Source organism: Empidonax traillii, unplaced genomic scaffold (genome assembly GCF_003031625.1).
Source record: "Empidonax traillii isolate 1590-97213 ecotype Southwest subspecies unplaced genomic scaffold, ASM303162v1 scaffold51:size1492887, whole genome shotgun sequence".
NCBI lineage: Eukaryota > Metazoa > Chordata > Aves > Passeriformes > Tyrannidae > Empidonax > Empidonax traillii.
Genome location: NW_020955244.1, coordinates 208,300 through 229,779, shown reverse-complemented (window position 1 = coordinate 229,779; position 21,480 = coordinate 208,300). Strand labels below are relative to the sequence as shown.

Here is a 21,480-nt window from a genome sequence, read left to right as displayed (position 1 = left end):
CAGTCCTGTCATTGTGGTACTTCAACATGTTGTAAAGAGGCGCAGAGCCAGCAAAAAGATATCTCTCATAGGACTTAGAGTCATAGAATCACAGAATGGTTTGGGTTGGAAGGGATGGCCTTTAGAAGCCTTTAAAGGCCATCTAGTCTGAGTCCCCTGTCATGATCAAGGACACTTTCCAATAGACCAGGACTTCAGAGTTTCTGATGAACAGAGCAAGCCAAAGGCTATAGAGGCTGCTCCCGGGGTAATGATGGCATCTTAAGGGGAGGTGCTTCTTTCAGGTGTTTACATGAGTCACATCAACTTACAATTAAAAAAAAAAAAAAGAAAACAAACTTTCAGTAAGAAGAGATCTGTAAAAACAGCTTTGGTTGGGTGGTGATCATCTCAGACATCAGAGCCTCATTTCTCCTCATTGCAGCAGTAATTGTTGGGGTGCTAGGTTTTGCCTGGTCGGCTGTCACATAGCTACGCGGGAGTGGGTGCTGGTTTTGCCAGCATCTAATGGTTATGGTATAGCTACTCTTCTCATGTTTTGATGCATTGTGAGAGAGAGAACACACAACCCTAAGAGAGAAGCTGTGGGCAGTTGGTGCACAAGTGTGCATATCAAAGGCTTTGTGGTCGCTAAGCATTTCAGGTGAAGACATCAGAATGTCTTATATTGGCTAAACATGCTTCAGTCTCGCCCCTTCTAAATCTGAGCAATTACTGTTGGACTTTGTTGTTGAGATATTCCTTCTGGTCTCACTTTCCTTGCAATATAGTTTTTCGTAGCTGCTGCCTTTGGGACATTTATGTGTCAGACCATTCTTTGAAAGGTCTCCCAACAAAGAGCTGGTTTAGTGCATGCTGGACTGCAGCTACCAGTCTACCCTGAATATGATTCCTTTGAGTTAGACAGATATGGTGGTGCAGACTTTTAAAACTCTTAGACCCTTCAGAAGTAGTACTGGTTTCTCAGCAGCCTCATATCAAGCCTCAGAGTGCCTGAAGAGAGGCGGCTGTTCTAGCATTTTGCGTGTTGACTGGAAACCCTTCAGCAATGCCCACTGGTTTTGGGTCAGAATCTACAGAGCGGGAATGAGTGTGTTCCTGCTCCCTTTACTTAGTGTCTCCTGGACAGGAGATGAAGAGAAGCTACCAAACCCACTGGCAGGTAATTTCTCAGAGATCTTCCAGAGATCATGTTTGCTGTCTCCTGTGGCTGGAGAGGGCTCAGGAGCCTCCCTCTGTGTCAACCAGGCTCCTCTGGATTTCTTTCCATCCACCTCCAATAGATTTTACACCCAAGCGGTTATTTTTGGTGATACTATTCCTATGTGTTCGAACTGGGATATTTTGTCTCTTGTTACAACTCACAGAGTTAGACGGGGCTGCTGGTTTCATGCTGTGCAGCATCAACACATGCTGCCCTTGTAAACATTGCTGTCAGCAGTGGCAATTCCATCTCTATCGCCCCAAGAAGATTTCATGCTTGACAGTGCCTGACTCTTTGTCTATAAGTCAACTAATAAGAAATAGTCATGTAATGGGCTTTTCCTTTGATTACTTGGGTTTCCAGTTGCTTCCCTGAGAATGGGCACCTACCTATTCTTTCTCCATTCTTGCCTGGGTTTCCCAGTAGGCAGTAGGACACAGGAGGTGGCATTTCTGGAATAATGAGGTTTTGTGGCAGGGAAGAGCCTATCTTTTCCTGCCTAACCCCAGATGGGGGACAAAGAACAGCCCCCATCCATCATGGCCTTGGATGGTAATGGGGAGAGTGGCCCAGGACTGTTGCAGCTGCTCAGAAATGGGGGGAACATAATTATAGGCATGCCTAAATCCAGGTAGGGTAATTTTGGAACTCTTTAAGTGTGTGGCTTTGAGTTTGCAGAAGTGTTTGGTTTACCTGTTCTCTCTCTCTTTCACCCAAGTGGTCCTTGTGGCAGTATCTTATGGGATCAGTTTACTTTAAAGGGATGTCAGGACGTGCAGATGCAGAAATCTGTCCGTGGTTCCTTGTGAAGTTAGTGCCCATTGTGTCAAACCAGTGAAAACCTCTGAATCTTCTTGGTCTTGTTCTCACACACCACGACAAACTTCCAAAAACCTCGTTACAGCTGACGCAAGTCCCCAGGAATGCTTTCTCCTAGAATGTCATAGATAAAATGTAGCCCTTGAGTCAGTACTTTGTATCTGGAGTGTGAAGCTGGTGTCACTCCACCCATCAGTGAGGTGAAAAACTTGTTTGACAGTGGGGTATCCCTGTGTGGTTCTCCTGGCCACCGCTGGGGCTAGAGCCTCTGGCTGATATAGGCCACCACGGACAAGTTCTTGCCAGGCTTTCTGAGATGCTGACATCCTCTGTTCTGCCCCTCTCTCGAAGAGCACCACTACCTGCAGAGGCTGTGAGAGGAACTGGTGTGGTGGCAGTGATGGTCAGGGGAAGTTGGGCAGGGGTTTGGGGCTGTCCTTGGCATGTGGCTGCCATGCAGAGCAGACCCCTAGGACAGCAAAGGAAGTGGTGATCTCCATCTAATCCAGTCCTGCTCAGAGGAAGCCGTTGCCACTGTCCTCACTTCAGGAGAGACAAATCTTCCTGTGCAAACTGCGTGTTTCAGCATCGCCTTGTACCACCAGCCATGGCACCATGCCGGCTGTGCACCTATTTGTCACCTTGGAGACAAAACCAAGCCTGAATCATTAATCTCTGCTCTGTCCTGTGGCTTGCCAGCCGGAAGGCTTTCCTCATCTCTGATATTTCAAAAAAAACGTAATGGTGCTGCTTGAGTTTGCTTCCTGACACCAGTGCTGAGTTTGTAAGCTAGTCACATCTAACCAGTTACCACAAAATTGATTCTGGAGCCTTCTGTTTAGAAACCTGCAAGGTACATCCCAGGCAATCATGCTATCTCCATCAGGCACTGAATGAACCAGTCAATAATCACCATTGCAAAGGGTGCAGAGGTCTTTCCTATTACCCCTGATTTTTTTTTTTTTTTTTAAATGAACATCTCTACATAGGTAATAGTTATATGGATGGACAGATGGAGTATAGATCATTACTATGCATGCATATACATATGGTATATACGTGTATATACATGAAGAGACAGTCGTAGGTACGTATGCGCACACCAATGTGCTCACTGTAACTCATTCTCTTCCTTTTGCGCCACATCGTTCAAAGATGTGGGCCCAGGTTTTTAAACCAGCCTCAGCCAAACCTGTGGATATAATTGCCAACACCATGACAATTGCCTTGGTTACTGGCAAGCCCAGAATAAACTCATCTGCATTTTTATAAGTTACTAAAGAATTTTTGAATGTATTGTAAATAGTATGTAATGGCTTGGCTCATAGGAGATCTTCGCTACATTACAGTGTGTTCAGTGCTCGGCTGGAGGAAGGTGCATGCATGGCAACGTGTGGGCTCTCACTCCGTAGCCCTGTGTGCCCCTTGCTCTGCACACCCCCATGGGCCCAGCATGTGTGCACAGCAGTGGGGAGTGATGGAGATATGGGCATAAGGTCTCCCTCTGCCTCCAGAGAGATTGTAGCTGATTTTCCCTGGGTTTGTGCTTTGCCCGGCTTTTCCCTCTCTAGTCTCTCTAGGAAGTCAGAGCTGGTTCCAGCAGGGCTGGAGGGGTTTGGTCCACTGCTGTCTCCCTGGGTCAAGTGTGCTCTGCACCTGAGGGATTTCATCTCTTCATCGCTGGTTGGCATTCACGTGTTCGTCCTGATTGCATTTCTGCTCCTCTTTACTCTCCTGCTCCCCTTCCAGATTCCACTGCTTTGGTTGGTCTCTGGCTGCTGGGGATATTCAGTTTGATCAGTGATGCTCACCTCAAGCCCTCCAGCTCCATTAGTGTGAAGAGGTACCTTTCCCTTTCCCTTTCCCTTTCCCTTTCCCTTTCCCTTTCCCTTTCCCTTTCCCTTTCCCTTTCCCTTTCCCTTTCCCTTTCCCTTTCCCTTTCCCTTTCCCTTTCCCTTTCCCTTTCCCTTTCCCTTCAGGCACAGAGGGGCTCTTCAGGCACTAGGATGCTGTGATGCATGCGTTGTGTGTTTGCTTGTGAACTGTGATGCTTTGGGGTTTTGTGCTGGTCGTCTTCACTGGTTCTGGAAGGTTGCAGCAGTGATGGGCTGGTGTCTCATATATTGCTTTGGTGTAGGCACCAGCAGATGCAATGTCTTGGTTAGATTTTTTCCTGGCTCAGAGGTGACTGAGTGCTGCTTGAGTGATGAGTGTGCACAGGTACAACTCCCAACCTCATGACCAAGTGAGCATAACCCACTTGCGGCTGCTGGACAGGATCGTGTTCCCTGTGCTCACCATGTATCCAAGCCTGCTTGTGCAGCAGTTTATCATGGGAACAGCTTACAACCTCCAGCAGCTGCAACAACTCTGTCACCCCCCCAGTTGTCAGGGGGCAGCAGCCTGAGCCAGTGGGACAAGCAGAGATCTCCATCAGCAGATGATGGGCATTATGGGACAGGATGCGGCTGCGGCAGGAGGGAATAGGGTGGGAACACCCTGTGAGTTCTGAAACCTGTTCGTCTGGTGGTACTGTTAGAAACAAATCATAAATGGCAATACCAGATACAATTGCATTGAGATGGCAGAGGTCCTGAGGAGTCCTGATGGGCTGCCGATAGTCGGTTGAAACAAATTGCCCACTGCTGTGATACCTCAGCTCCCAATAACAGAGGGCAAATGGCCTTCTAGAGGGAGATATAGATTTTCCTTTGAGATATGGAAAGGGAAATAAACTAAATTATGTTCGAACATAGGGTTCTCTCTCTCTCTCTTTAAGAGAAAGAAGGGGACAGAGAAAAAAAGAAGGGAAATGGGGGAAAGAGAAAGAGACATAAAATAAGCTTCAGCAGGCATTTGCAATTTAATTGATATTTGGCGGCAGGAAGCCAATCAGTATAAGTAAATTGACGTTATAAGATAAAAATAATTGCCTAATGGGATACCTTCCCCCACAGCTGTGGCAGGCCAAATAAATACAGCATCGTGTGTCAAAGCAGCGTGGTGGCCGTTCCTGGGCGCAGCCCGCCGGCGGGGATCGGCGTGGGCTGCGGATCATTTTTATGGCATCTGTCTCTGCTCCCCGAGAGCAGGCAATGAGGGGTTGCACATTGATTGCTGCTCCAGCCAAGAGCGGCTGAGGGAAAGGCTATAATTAATGGCTTTATTTGTTGGAGCACTGCTGAGAACAATCGAGTGTGTTATGGTAACTACTGGTGCCCGCATTCCAGTGGCATGGAATGCACTGGAGTTGGTGTGTAGCCCCTGGGCTCTGTGTGCCTTCTTGAGAGCTAGGTACAGGACAAACAGGCAGACAGGAGTTGGAATCACTTGAGAGGCTCAGCAGGTGGGCATCAGTGGGATGATGCCAGGTTGCAGCGTGCCAGCACTGTGTTCCTGGTTCATCCCAGTGGTGATAGCAGAGCAGACCCTCCATCACTAGCTGCCACAATTTGTTCAGGGAGAGGGAAACTGGTATGGATGATGGTGGAGGGATGTCTTATTTCCTACTGTGGGGGGTAACAACCTCCCTGTCCAAACCCTTAGCCACTGCCATTACAAGTTTCTCTTTTTTTTTTTTTTTTTTTTTTTTTTTTTTTTTTTTTTTTTTTTTTTTTTTTTTTTTTTTTTTTTTTTTTTTTTTTTTTTTTTTTTTTTTTTTTTTTTTTTTTTTTTTTTTTTTTTTTTTTTTTTTTTTTTTTTTTTTTTTTTTTTTTTTTTTTTTTTTTTTTTTTTTAAATTTATTTATTTATTTTTTATTTTTTAATTAGTCTCTTTCAGAGATTTTACCTAGAAGCATCATGGTGCAATCCAGTCCTTTTTGTGTACCCTGCATTGTTTTGTCAGCACTGGCTTTAACTGTGATGCGGAACTGGTTTAGTTTCTGTGTGGTTCTGTGAAGAACCAGCGGCTATGTGTGAATGTTCATGTATACACACCTGTACAGATGTAAGGAAGAAAAATTTCAGTGAGCTTGCATCCCGAGTGTGCTTCTTTTCTTTTTAAAGTCAAGAAGCTATGGGGAAGTAAAACCATGAAAAATCATAATAAACCTCTCTTAGAGATTCTGCAAGTCTTTTTAAAGGAAAAGCATTTGTCTTTTACTTAACTAACAGGAGCGCCTTTTGGGCAAGAAGGGGCTGGTGCCCAGGCTTAGTCACTCATGGAAAGTGATGGCTTATTTACTTTTAAATACTTCTAAATGTAAAAAATAGATAGATAGATAGATAGATAGATAGATAGATAGATAGATAGATAGATAGACAGACAGATAAATGACAAGAAAAGGGGTGATGTCTTCACTCACAGAGAACAGGGTTAGATTGGATATTGTGAAGAAATTCTTGCCTATGAGGGTAGTGAAGGCCTGGCACAGGTTACCCAGAGAAGTTGTGGCTGCCTCTGGATCCCTGGAAGTGTTCAAGGCCAGGTTGGATGGGGCTTGGAACAACCTGGGACAGGAGAAGGTGTTCCCACCCAAGCAGGGGGTGGAACAAGATGAACTTTAAGCTCTCTTCCTACCCAAAACAGTCTGTGATTTTGTGGTAGGATGAGAGGAAACAGCCTCCAGCTGCATCAGAGGAGGTTTAGATTGGATATTAGGAAAAAATTCCTTGCTGAAGGGGCTGTCAGACATTGGAACCAACTATCTTGAACAGTGGTGGAGTCACCAGCCCTGCTGGGATTTGAAAGACATGCAGACATGGTTTAGCAGTGGTCTTGGCAGTGATGGGCTAATGGCTGGACTTGATGATCTTAGAGGGCTTTTCCAACATAGTAGAATTTGTGATTCTGTGATTCTGTGTAAGATGATTAATTTACATTTAGGCACTAAAATTATTTAGGACTGAAAAGCTAAAATAGCTTTCATTTTAGTCTCAAGATGGAGTCTCTCGACATGTTCAGGATTTTCCCCAGTAGGGCTTTTTCACACAATTCTTTAGAAATTAACTCTGCTTGTGAATGAAATTCAGTTTCAATCTATAACTGCTTTTATTTATAAAACAGTCTCCAAAATTTCCTCATCACTGCAGCTTTGCAGTGTGGTCAGAATCACATCCCCTGCCCATATCTGCCACAGCAGGCATTCACTCTCAGATCACCATTACTGATTCATGCAAACCACTGTTTTGCCAACAGCTGGCTGTTGAGAACAGAGAGGGAACACCAGATACAGTAATCATCAAAGATTATTTGCCACATTCTTTCTCTCTCTCTCTCTCTCCATATATACTTACACATACATAAAATTAAATACGAAAAATATATAGACTACTTTAAAAAAAAAAATTATTCTTTTCCTGGAGCAGTTATCTCATTAAATAGAAGGGACATGAGGTCAATCCCAGCTGCTGCTAGTGTCTTTGTCACAACTGAGCTTGCAGGAACAGGCTTTCCAGCTCAAGAAAGGTTTGAAAGAATTTCCATGATGCAACCCAAAAAGTGACCCACTGAATGAAAGCAGGTTTTGAAATAACACAAGTACGTGCAGGGAGATTTTCCCACACTTGCTTAATTAGGGATCGGTGTGATAAGCACAGCGTCAGGGGAGTTGTACTGTAGATTGTTGAGTTTACTGTAGGATAAATAATTAATGTTTAAATGACACAAATTAATTATGGCAATTAGCAAAGAGCTACACTGTTTTTCCTTAAAAGTATAATCTTGGCTGTTTAATTTTGTTCCATCTCCAGTGTGTCAGAACATTTAAGGCAGAACCATAAAATACAAGCATATACAGAGACATAACATTTTTGCTGGTTCACCAACTGCTTTTTTTCATATAGAGTCCTAGGACATCAGGCTGGAAGGGACTTGGCATTCTTGGCAAAAGCACTATCTAGACAAGATAGTCCAGCACTCTGTCCAGCCGAATCCTAAAAGTGCCCAGCATCTCGGGAATCTAGCTCTTCCCTGGGGAGGTTATTCCAGTGGCTGACTGAAAAATTTTCCTCCTGTGTCCAATTTGGAATCTCCCCAGGAGTCACTTGTATCCATTTCCCCATATCTTTTCCATGTGACTCCTTGTAAAAAAAAGTATCCGTCTTCTTGTGGAGAAGTGGTACGTGGCAATAAGGTCTCCTCTAAGCCTTCTCTTTTCAAGGCTGAACAAACTCAGGTCACTCAGCAACTTGCCAGCTCTTGGATCATCTTTGTGGCCCTTCTCTGGACTCTCTCCATTCTGTCCACATCTGTTTGGCACAGTGGGGTGCAAAACTCAGCACAGTACTCCAAGTGCTGACTTGTCTGTCTCTGTTGGTGATACCTTGCTGAAGCAGCCCAGCATCCCACCCGCTCTTAGCCATGGAAGCACCCTAGTCACTTCACTGAGCTTGGCGTCCACCAGCACCCCCAGGAGCCCTTTCCACAGAGATGCTCTCCAGATGGATCAGTCCCAGCCTGTGATGCGCTACTGCCACGGTGGTTGGTGGCCCAGGTTGAGTTGGTGGCAGGCACAGACTGGGCATTGGCATACCAGCCACACTCCTCACTCCTGTCGCTGGCTATCACAGTCAACTTCAGTGGGATCCAGAAACTATCTCAGCATCTCTCCTTCAGGAGCTCGTTTGATGGATCTTTTCCATCTTCCGCCTGTGCTTGGAGGAGAACAGAGGGTGGGAAGTACAGCCCTCCGCTGGTGTTACTGAGCGGAGTGGATGGATGCCTGGCAGCACGCAGGTCCTGTCCTCTGTGCTGGGCATCATTTAAGCATGAAACAGTGGACCCAGTCTGGGGACACCTCTGGCTTATGGTCAGTGCAGCAGAGAGTGTCCATGTTCAGGCAGACAGAAAGTGCAGCCAAAGGACAATGGATGTATAGATATGGCTCCTGAGTGTATGAAATACACAAATTTTTGAGGCGTAAAAACCTATCTTACACAGATGTGGATGATCAATAAAACATAATGTCTACCTACTAATTCATATGGATAAAATACGTAAAAATATCATTAAATTTGTACTTTGTGTTACTTATAAAAATTTGTAGCTGCATATTCTATTTTATAATGATGTTTTAGGAAGAAATTCTTTACAGAGAGGGTAATCAGGCATTGGAATGGCCTACCCAGAGAGGTGGTGGATTCACCATCCCTGGAGGTTTTTAAAAAGAGATTGGATGTGGTCCTTAGTGCTGTGATATAGTAATTGGAGTTGGATCAGGGGTTGAACTTGATGATCTTGGAGGTCTTTTCCAACCCAGTCTATTCTATGATTCTATGATTCTATGATTTATTTATGTGTTTGCATTATGGCTGTAAGGTGATGGGGTTTTGACCCTGGCCGGATTTCAAATACCCACTAAAAGCTGCTACAGCACTGAATCACCCTCCCACTTGGCAGAGGAAAGGGAAAAAACATAGCTGATGCATTCCTTATCAGGCACAAGAACTGGGAGACTCACTTACTAACTAGTTTTCATGGGCAAAACAGACTCAATGGGGATAGAACTTAAATTTATTGCTAACAGGATAAGACTTAAAGAGCAAGAAATAAAACAGTCTTAAAACACACCACCTTCCCTCCACCCCCCCCTTCCCTCTATGTTCTCCCTCCTTCCCTCAGCGGTACAGAGGATGGGGAAGGGGGGTCAGTTGTTGTTTGAGTCCATCTCTCAGCAGCAGCTGTTCCTGTTCTGCTGTCCTCTGGGTGACTCCTCCATGGGCTGCAAGGGGACAACTTGCTTCACTGTGGTCTTCACCGTGGATTACAGGGGGGCCACATGTCTGAGTCCTTTCCCTGTTCCCGTGGGGGTCCCTCTCACAGGAGACAGTCCTTGATAGACCTCTGTGTCATGAGTCCCTCCCTCGGGCAACAGTTCTTCCTATCCTGCTGTCCCTTAGGTCACCCTTCCATAGGCTGCAGTCCTTTACAGGTAAGCTGCACCAACGTGGGTCCCTTACCAGAGTCACAAATCCTAGCCAGGACAACTTGCTCCCGTGTGGCTGTTTCTTCCTCTGTGGGCCACAGGTCTCCAGCAAGACTCTGCTCCATCTTAGGCCTCCCACAAGGTCATAGCCTCCTTTATGCATTCACCAGTTCCAGCATAGGTTCCTCCATAAGCTGCATGGGGGTCTCTGCACCCCAATAGTCTTCCACAGGCGGCAAGGATCTCGGCTATCAGTCTTGCCCCTACTGGAGGAGGAGAGGGAGGCGCCCTGGGCCTCTCCTCCCTTCCTGCTCCTCTGACCTTGGAGTCTGCTTGTAATTCCGTGTTTTCCTCCGCTCTTCTCCGGGCTGGAATTTCTTCTGTGCAGCAAACCTTCTCTTCCTCTGTTCTTAAATATGTTATCACAAAAGCACATTTTCATTGGCTTGGCCTTGGCTATCACCAAGGAAGTCCCTCCTAGAGCTGGCTGTCATTGGTTTCTTTTATAGGACAGTGAAATTGCTAACAGCTTCTAACTGAAATTGCCCTTGTAGCTCTCCCCCTCCTACTAAACCCATGACAGGCAATACACTGGATTTGTCTGTGACATTGCTTGCTTCATTGTAAGCATGAACACGTGCAGGCTACAGACCATTGTTCTTGACTTTGGAAAATGATATAATATTTAATTTGTGCACAAGAAAAGTCTGAAGATACTAAGAGCTCATTGTGAGGGGTCTTGGTGGACAATCACATAGGAAGTGTGAACAGACACCTTCCACTTGGGAGACAGTGCAGAGCAGCCAGCCATGCTATTGTTGGAGTGCGCTCCATCCTCAACTTTGCTTTATAGTAAATCCAGACTTATCATATCTTAGGGGTACTGCTTCAATGTTTTGCTACGAATTTGAATTTTAGGAGGAACAGCATCTCTGTTTGGGAGTTCTCTGCATTTCTTAGGAGCTTTGCCTGGATCTTTGGCAGTGCAGGAGTGGAAGGCTCTTCCTCCCCCAGGGAGAGCTTGCTGGGATGCAGCAGTGCTCTTCATACTTCTCAGCTGGGCTTTTCACATGGGTTGGATGTGAGTTCTTTGCCACTTTTATCTTCTCTGGGTAAGTTTCCCAGATAGTAGTTTGTGAAGAATTCAAGGTAATAGGTCAAGATTTTGCTTTGCAGTTCTAAGCTTGCAAAGATGAGTTTTGACCGATAACAATAAAAGAGCACATATTTTTCTTATCAAATGCCAGTTCCTAGGGAGAGTAGAAATTTGTCAGCCTCTTCCAGGTCTTCACAGGCTTGAGCTGTTGCAGGTGTGCAATGCCAGGTGTGCAAACTTCCTGCTGGCTCCTACAGGTCTGTTTCCTGCTCTGTTTTTTGCTGCACTTTGCTCCAAAAGGACAGCAAGTCACAGAATCCCAGAATGGTTTGGGTTGGGACAGACCTTAAAGCATATCTCATTCTACCCCCTGCCATGGGCAGGGACACCTTCTCCTATCCCAGGTTGCTCCAAGGCTTGTCCAGCCTGGCCTTGGGCACTTCCAGGGATCCAGGGGCAGCCACAGCTTCTCTGGGCAACCTGCGCCAGGGCTCACCACTCTCACACAGAAGAATTTCTTCCCAATATCCAATCTAACCCTGTCCTCTGTCAGCGAGAAGACATCACTCCTTGTCCCAATTGGTCACTCTTTGCATAGACCCTTTTGGGATGCATGTTCTATCACTGCGTTTCCTTTGGCTGCCAAATTTCTGTCTCCCAGTATTTTTCAAAGCTGTAAATGCTATCCCAGTTGTTCATAAACAGTGTCCAGTTAAGCATTTCCAAAGGTATACAGAGCATAGTTTCATCTGCAACCTGCATTAGTCCTTGTCTCCTAAGCATAGCTAGAAATTATTTTTTTGAAAGAAATGATGAGAAGTTGTGTTATGACATGGTATAGAAGTAGGTATAAACTATGTTAAAGTTGCTTCAATGAGCATTTAAAAATATACTTTGAGCTGGGAATACATGATATAAAGTGCATGTCTCTAAAGCTTGCTGCTGAACACAGCTTACAAAAAATGGATTAGGAAAACAATCAGTTTCTTGAAATCACTTGTTAAGGAACTTGTCATGACTTACGTAATTACTGTAGTTTTACCTCCTCTAATTATTATAGAAATTACAGAATTGTGAGCCCATTCTTACATCATGCAGCAGATGGTTGAGGGGTCCTGTGGACCCAGGGGCCACAGCCTCCTGTGGCCCCAGCAGCCATGGGGGGATGCACCTTCCCACCGTCTGTGGGCTGGGCTTGGGGCTTCTGCTCTGTTCTGCTTAGCATCTTCCTTCTAAGCTCCATCTCTGCACTTTTGAATTCCCCACCATGCAGGGGGCTATCGCTGACATAATTTTTGTATTTTTTAAATATAAAACTGGACCAGCAGAGCAGTCACCAAACCTGCAGAGGTTCCATTGGTCCCTTCAGCCACCATTCTCGAGTGGGTTCTGACACGGTTAGTGTCCATGGGCATCACTGTGGCTCCTTGAAGGTGTTGTGTGGGGTGTTGTGTGGGGGCTGAACTGACAACTCCCAGGCTAGGGACAGTCACAATAACAGCTCATGCCACTCCAGACGTTGCTGTCTCTTGTATACTGGGACCCCCACTAGGTGGGCACATCTTCAGATTCAGCTGTGCTGTATCCCTGCAGTGTTGTGGGGGACAATCCATCTGGACCCCCTCCACCACTGCAACCCTCGCTGGAGCTACTGAGCAGCAGAGCAAGCCCAGCCCTGCTCCTGGATGCTCTGATATCTGGGTACCCCTTCAGCCACGGAGCACTGCCAGCCCCCAGGTACGGACAATGTTTCAGAGCCACATCCTGCATGGGTAAGACTTGGGGCGTGAGCACAGTCCACTCTGCTGGTAGCCTGGGCAGGTGCACAAGCAATCCAGCTCCACTCAGTGGCACTATTTGCACAAGTGTTTGCTCAGATGTATAGGATGTCAGGTTCACAAGCACTGAGGCTGCCAAGGTGTGAGGTCCCACCAGGCCTTTGTTGTGCATGGGATGGGGAGATGGCAGGGCTTTCCTAGGAGAGAGATAATAAAATTTCCATATGGCAACTTCAGGATTAAATAACTCCAGGAGGAAGAGAGCTGTAGTGTCATGGGAAATCTTTTCTGTTAAATAAAACCCCCTTTGTTGTTGATGCCCATAATCAGCTTTGTGGTGCGGCTTCACAGGTAGGGAGCTGCACCCTGGGTGTGCATCAATGCTGTGGGATGACACCTTGTGAGTGTCCTGGCATGGCTCCAACTCGTCCATCCTTTGGGTATACAACCTGACTTCAACTACTACATCAGGGAGTAACTCTAGCTGTCCTAAACGGCAGAGACAAATGTTCTTACAGTGGAGAGGAGTTCATTCACTCCTCAAAGAAAGCCCAGAAGTGGCTGGTTGGTAATAAAAGTACTAATCCCTCTGCTGCTGAGTGTTTTAGGAACAGTAGCACTGACAGGCCAGTGAGAGGGCTCAGCTCCTTCTGTCTTACTTCTTCTGTTCCCCAGAACCAGTGTAGATTTGGTGCTGGGTGCGCAGGGAATGGCCAGACGTATCCTGCGTGCAGACAGGTGCTGCTGAGAGGGCTGTGGTGTGGTCAGGTCTCACCTCGGGAAGCTAGGGAGATGCAGCCTGGTCTGTGATACTGTGCCTGGGGTGAAGGCAGCCTGCCAAGGGTCAGGGACCCTGCTTTTGCTGCTGGCTGGGGTAAGTGAATCTAGGACCAAGATGCAGCAGAGTCCAAACGGCCCTTGGCTCCAAGCAGTGCCAGGGAACTCTGCAGGAGCAAAGGCCAGGCTGGGGACAAACGGGATGCATCCAGGCTGGCCATGCATTGAAATGGCGGGTGGGACATCAGTGAAGACCACTGGCCATCCAGTGCTAGCCACAGGTGTGGTGAGCCCTGGTCAGCCCTGTGCTTGTGGGGTGTGTGGGTGTGCTGCAAGTGCCCAGTGAGGACCATCCCCAGTACAGTCTGCTCCGTGTTGGCAGGGTGTGCTGCTTCTGCTGAACATAAGGACAGGAGCCTGATGGCCACCAAACCAGCAATGTCCCTGCTTGTCCAAGCACTGATCAGAGGGCAGGGGGCTTGAGCCATTTGGGTTCCTCATGTCCTCACACCTGACTGCAAAACTGGTAAAATACATGTAAAAACAGATTGCAAAGGTGGGACTGTTCAGCAGCACTCCTCAGACTTTTCCCAAGCCCAGAGGCAGGACAACGTGTTGTCATCAGCAGATGAGAGTCTGTGTTTCTCCAGAAGGAGCTGAGCTGGTCCAAGTATATCTAACAGGTCAAGGCTTGAAATGAAGAAGCAATAAGCCACTGAAATGGTACTATCACCGAAACATGATTGATCAATTGAATTCTATCAGAGACAGTGGGCAGTGAGATTAACTCAGGCCTGATGGGTTCAATGAGTTAAAGCATGATGTTCATTTCAGCTTCATTTCACCAGTCTTTGCTTGTGAAATTGGTCAATCAATAGAGGTTGAAGATCATATATATATATATTGGTGACCATCTTATAGGGAATATAATCTAGCGTAGTCAGCTCCTGACTCCGGCTGCCTTCAGTGGGTAATGGAGACAGAGAAGAGACTCTATCAGTGCCATCGAAATGGCCTGATATCTTCTCCAAATGAAAAGTATTTTTGGATCACTGATGATTTATCTTTTTTTCCCCCTCTTTCTCACTTTGATCTATGGCAAAAGCTATACCCATCTGTGTGAAATGTAGTGATTTCTCTAGAAAATATTTGCACAGTGATCGGCTAGATACACTTCAAAATATAAAGCTTTTTAGTGATATAGTTCTTTAAAAAAAAACACAACAGTGCTTAGAAAACTCAAATAGTGTAAACACAAAGATGTCTTACCACATATGCAGTCCTAAAACCAATGCTTTGCTGGGAAGAGCATGAGACAGCTGTCTGTCAAATGAACAGAATCCCGAGAAGGTGGTAAGAAAATTCAGCTTTTGCTTTCAACGAAACCTTCCATGTGGTAATTAAACAGACTCTTTATCTTCTCTGGACTAACTTACAGGCATGCTATGGAAGCAAATCACCTTTTTGCTTCCTGGTAATATTTCATTTGCTTCATAATGTTTTAAATGTGATGAATAACATCCTTTCTTAATTAGCCTGCATTTCCCTGTAAGGTGGAGTAATTAGGTATGATAACAGGTAATGAAGTTGGACAGTACAAATTAGAGACAGAAATAATGTCCTTTATGAATGTGAACTGTTCATGGCACTAGCTATTCACTTCCTGATTCATGCTGTAAAACCATATTCTTCCAAAAAACCCCAAACAAACTAAACCCAACCTGAAAATCAGTAATTCCTTTTAACTTCAGACAGGTCTACCATGGAGGTGCACACTTCATAGCATGTCTTTATTATTAATAACACTGGAAATATTATTCCAACTGGATTTGTGTATGGCACCCATTTCTTAGCTGTTTTGCCTCACTGAGACTCTCGGGTGGAACTGCACCAGGGCAGGGTCTGTCTCTCGCTATAACGCAGTACTTAAATCAAATCATAGAATCATAAAACAGTTTGGGTTGGAAGGGATCTTAAAGATCATTTTGTTCCAACTCCCTGCCATGGGATTTCTATATTTAGTCTTGTTTTAATACTAAGCCTTAGGGCTTTAAAACATACTCTAGTATTTTGCGAAGATAGGGTCTAGGGTCTTTTTTTTTTCCATATTTTGGTCCTTAGTCTTAAAAACAGTATTTTAAATCAAATGACTTGTATAATGAGTATCACTAAAATTCTTGTTTAGCCATATTTAGCAATTTCAAATATTCTCCTGCTGTTTCAGTAAGCATGTCATGGATGAGTATTTAACCCTTGAAGTGTATTAAAAAATGGGATCACAATTTATTCAATTCTTTAAACCAATCTTGCCATTTTCTTAGGTCTTCAGAAGATACGTTGCTCTTAATTAAATAAAGATGTACTAGTTGCGGTGTCCAAATTGGGTTGTATGGGATTTTGAGCGACCTGGTTTGTGGAAAGGGTCCCTGTCCATGGCAGGGGGGTGGAACTGCATGGTGGGTAGAGTCCCTTCTGAACTGAATTGTGTAGTGATTCCATAATTTCTGGATGATATCCACATCATTTAGACAGCCTTTTGTCAGCAAGATTGTGGATGGCCTGTTCTGTATCTGTGTTCCCAGATTCTTCCTGGACTGATCAGACTTTGGCTAGCCACAGAAATCTTTGCTTGTCTGATATTATGTCCAAGGCAGGTCAGTTACTTTAGGAACATGCCCGGCTTTTCTTCTGAAACCATGAGGCAGTTTTCTAGGCAAAATGCAAACAGGGCAGAAAGTGTTTGTGCACTTCAGAGTGAGAAACAATTGCATTTTCCCATGCTTAGCAAATGCCCACCAAGAAGTTCAGAATGAGGGGGCGTTGCTCGAACACATGTCCCCAGCACGATGAGTCTTTCAGCTGCAGGTCATAGATGTATTGCTCTCCAAGCTGTGTGCACTTGTGGGAAACTAAGTCAATGTCCTGAGTAGGGCAGGATGGTCAGGAGGGACTTGGATCAGACTGGTACAGTGGCCGCTGGAGCAGGTGTGATATGTGCTGGAGCCTAATGCTGGAAGAGGGGAGGTGTGAGCTCTCCTTGGACCATTATGGCAGGCCTGGGTGTATTACATCTGGGTGAGTTTCATCAAAGCAGTTCAGAAAATTGTGATCTAATGGCATCATCTTGTCCCTTTGAAAGTATATGCTCTTTTGTTCTAAGGAGAATATTGTATCTGTGCTCTTCATTAGCATTTCTGGAAAGATGCCACTGAACTGGGAACTAATTGTTTTGCAGAGTAGGTAGGCACACATGTAGTGTTACTGTCAACAAAACATAACCCTCCTATGTGGATGCATTGATTATATGAAAAATGTTTTTACCACTCCCTAGAGCCTATTTATAACACAAACTGCTTCAAACCTGCTGATGGTATTTTAATTATTGAAAATATTCTAGTATATTTAAACAATGTATAATGTTAGTGGTATTTCTCTCACATTTGTATAATGTCTAACAGCCAAACCCATTCTGAAGACCTTCACAAACTCCTGTGTGTCATGTGCAATGTAAAGGAAGTCCTTTAGTTCTGCAAGGAAATCCAGCACTTACCTGCAATAAGTTTGAATTTGGGAGACAGTGCAAAAGTACAAGCTATTCCTTTGTTCATGGGTGTGAAAAGTGGGTGATAATGGGGATGAGGCACATTTGGGTGGTTCTCAGAGTCCTCGCATTAAGGTGCTGGATCCTCTGGGCAGTGACAGCTATTCCCGTGGTCCTAAACCTGTCCTACTCCTGCCCAGGTCCCTTCCTGGCACAAACCATGCGTGCACTGATCCTCATCCCAAGACAGCTGGACTGTATTGGGAAGCATGTCTTGGAGACTGATCCCATCCCAGGCCCTTGGGACGGCAAGCAGAAATATGGGAGACGGGGATGTGTGTTGTCAGTCTGCTCTGGTTGGTAGCACAGATCACTCTTCCAGCATAGTACCAAATCCTGACCTTGAGACCAAACCCCTCCAGAGTCCCACTACCATTTCCACATAATTTTGTTTCCTGCCATACTGCCCATCACTGTGCAGAAAGGCCCATCATATGCTGGCTACCTTATGGATTCCTCTGGTATAGTGTTTCCCTGTAGATTTCTCTTGCAGACAGTCTCCTCCCCTTCCTCATGCTTTGGTGGCAGAGGCCCAGGGGTGGTCCCCTGCCTCATTGGCCCTTGCAGAGAGGACAGCTGGGATAGATACATGGATGTGCCTGAGCTGGTGTCATGGCATATTATGGTGCCTCTGTCTGTGCCTGTCCTGTGCTGCCCCTCTGGGTGCTGTTCTGTGGGATCTGGGATGGGAGCCCCATCCCTGCACAACACTCCCCCAGTGCCTGTCCCTGGCTGCTGCTGCTGCCCCAGGGTTTGCCTTCATCTGCCTCCTCTTCTCCAATGTGTTCAAGCCCACAAATCTGGAGCTGCACTCCCTAGTAAAAGTACTGATGGTGAAAGGTGGTACCGTTGCTCCATTTTCAAACACGATGAGATCTCATTATACACCTGTTCTCTGGGTGTACAGACAGTGCACAGACTGTACTGGAATCACCAAGAACATTTTTCAGGTCGTGTCATGTCTTGTATCATTTCATTCCCTTTCATCATACCCTTTCACAAAACTGCATAAAACTTTATCTTTGGTGCCAAATTGTGAATAATAGTCTTGATAAAATTGCATGACTTTCTCTAAACAGTTAAACATGAAGTTGTCACCAGAACTGCTGATCTGAAATAGAGCAGCAAGTTTCCAGCATTAATTGCTTACAGCTAATGCCTGTTCAGTATAAGCAGTGCTCTGCTTAAGTTCAGTGTTAGAAAGTGAGGTTAAAAGATGTATTTCCCTATGTTCGTCCCCCAGTCTGACAATTCTGCCCCTGAAGCAGCCCGTTTCTCTGGATAGACAGGATTTTCTGCAAAATCCATTTGTGCTGAAGGATGATCTCAAATCAATAGTCCTTTGTGAAAAATCTTGTCCAACAGGCATCACCCCTGTTACTGATGGGTCAGTACATGTTTGTGGACAAAACTGATGTCTACAGCAGCAGGGTGTTTTTGCACAGATCACTTCTGTCAGATCACCTCTATACTTGCCATCAAAAAACTTGATGCAGCGTCTGCTGGAGTAGGTGTGGGTCATGTTATTCCTCTGCAGACTTCTTGGACTGTAAACCACTGCAGCACTCATGGAAATCTTGCCATTAACAATGCATTTGAATTCTACTCCTCAAAACTATTCTGGCAGCAAGATTCTATTTTTAAAACATTTCTTCCTTCTGTCTAGTCTGATGTTGTGATCTGGAGAAGAAATCTTATATTTACTGTTGTTCTTGGAGTTCCACCTCCTGGAGTCCTGGGAATACTGCAGACCTCAGCTTTCAGTTGCATAAAAGATACATTTCCAGTACTGACAGGTGAAGAAAAAGTAGGAAACTACTGTGAATCTGCAAAAAGCAAATTGAAACCATCCCCTGTATTGCAAAAGTCCTTCCAGACTGCCAATATAAATATTTTTCAAACTTTTCTCATGGCTTCTCAGCCGTGGGCTGTCACTTGTGACTTCTACTGAAAATCTCTGCCAAAGGGAGGAGGGGGGAAAACATGCCTTGGAGCCCAGTCTCGTAACCTGCTAGTTAAACCCAGGAAATAGTAAGTAAATCAGAGTGTCAGAACAGTGCCATTTATCAGGCCTTCTTGAGGGTGTTGCAGTGGTAACTCAGCCCAGGGATGTCCCACTTCTGTACAAAGCAGGCCGTGCTTTGGGAGTGTCTGAGCAGTGCTGCTGGTAGTACTACAAGGAGAATCTGTGTTTCCCAACATGATACTCCAATAGTCCAAAGTTCAGCATAGGATGGAGCTGAGCAGGATTTACAGGTAGCACAGAAAGGAGACAGAGTGTATGGGTGCCGACTCAAGTTTTCTGTGACTGTCACTATCCTCCTTTGTTCACCTGCCTGCAGACTATGAACTAGATAGGTTTTCAGGTGGTGCAGTAAAATGATGAAGGAAGAGATGGGAATATTATCCTTTGCCCTGCCTTTAAATTATGTTTGAAATCGTTGATGGGTTGAGGGTTGTCTATCTAGTGTGTTTTCCAGCAATACGCAACCTCACAAAAGGTTTTCACCATAGTAGTACCTACATCCATTCAAGGGATAAAATGAGATACTGTTCTGTAGGTCTCATCATTGACATGACTACTTACTCTTCCTCTTCTCTCTCATCTTTGAAAGGTATTCAGGAATCTCCGGTACCAAATGGCCATTCTCTCCCAAGCAGAGATTTTCTTCGCAAACAGATGCGAGGAGACCTTTTCACCCAGCAGCAGCTAGAAGTGTTGGATCGTGTCTTCGAGAGGCAACATTATTCTGACATTTTCACAACAACTGAGCCCATCAAACCAGAACAGGTACTATGGCATGTATTTCATGTTTTCCTGATATGCTTCCTGCTGGCAGAGGTCTGTTTGGTGGACATCACCAAAGGCTGCTTAGAGTTTCAGTAGACAATCACAGCAAAACAAGTGTGTTGTCAAGCTTGTCTCAGCCAAGTGCATGTTAGCCATGAAAGTCTATCACAAAATGAAGGAAAACACTCCTTGAGCAAACATTAGCAAATGTTTGGGTATGAAATTACACCTGATCTGGACCACTTGCATCAAATGAGCCTTTAAAGAGCATCACAGCTTCTAATGTTTTTGTTAGACCAAAAGAAGGCATTGCAGATAACAAGGAGAAGACTTGCAAAACCCAATGCTTAGTTTTGGTTCATACAGTGTTGATTGTGGGCACAAATCAGATTTTTGTATCCAGAAATGTCTTATTAAGGATGTAACTGGCCATTTGTTGAGAGAAACACCCAATTAGTATGTGAAGGTAAATTAGTTGCACCTACAGATCATCAGTGTGTTTGGGGAAGACTTGGCACTAATATTTTGGGGAAGTTCCATTTTTGCAGGCGAGATATAGAAGCACAAGCAAAACCTGATGAGCCAAATCCCTCTGTGTTCTTCTTGGGTAGCAAGCTACTTAATGATGTATTCAGTTATTTGTCTTCTGGGTTCTTAATATCAGATGTGCTTTTTAGCAAGGTGAATGGACTTCTCTAACTGCAGCCAAACACTAATTCCCTCTGGAGTAATCTATACAGTTGAGGGCTGCTGGAGATTCTCCATCGTGAATCCAGTTAAGGAATGTGTATTAGCATACATTTTTAAAAAAAATAAAAATTACTTACACCTGAAGTCCTATGGTAGAGTACAAATTCCTCTTGCCTTTAGGCTCACATTTGTCATTTGTTATTTCATTCATAGAGACATTTACTTTTCAACAGCTTCTGCTGGTTTTCTGACTTCCCTGATTTGTACATACTGAGAAACTCTAGAGATCTGAACTCGAGATGAAAAAAGGCAGGAAGCCAAACCGTTGTGTCTCTGGAAGGTGAAGTGGCCTTCATGTACCACTAGATGGTGGTTATCCCATCTGAACACGGGTGATAGTGGAGAGGACAGGCACTGTGCCCACACCTGTGGCAAGCCTTTTCAGCATCGATCACTTAGGAACCATGTGGTATTAGATCTGTCCCTGCAAAACTTGTATGGGCCCAAATAGTAATTGCAAAGAGAGAAATGATGGAAGAGGACTGTGTATTTTTTTCTGTGTTCTGGATCCCCTGAGTCATGGACAGCTGTAGCTCATGGGAGACATCCAGCAGTGAGTGAACACTTATCCAGATATAAACCTCTGGGAGCCCCCGGTGGTCCAGGGGAAAATTCACTGCACTGTCACTGCAGAGACCCGGGTTCGATTCCCGGTCGGGGCCCCTCCCCGGGCAGATGGAGCTCGTTAGCCCGTAAGGCAATCCATCTACGTCCTGAGGACCTCGCTGCCACCGTCCAAGCGTGCTTGGCCCCGGCAGATGAACCTCAGGATTAAAGGGTGGGCTCAGTTCCGCGCA

At 45.2% G+C, this 21,480-nt stretch overlaps 1 protein-coding gene across 1 annotated transcript in view; it reads left to right on the top strand.

Annotated features, from left to right (window-relative positions):
- PAX5 (paired box 5) overlaps positions 1 to 21,480 on the top strand; it is a 131,303-nt gene that overhangs the window by 27,660 nt on the left and 82,163 nt on the right. The window contains exon 6 of the mRNA XM_027879121.1: positions 19,758 to 19,933. Within this exon, the coding sequence (XP_027734922.1) occupies positions 19,758 to 19,933 (176 nt within the window). The remainder of the gene's footprint in view (positions 1 to 19,757; positions 19,934 to 21,480) is intronic.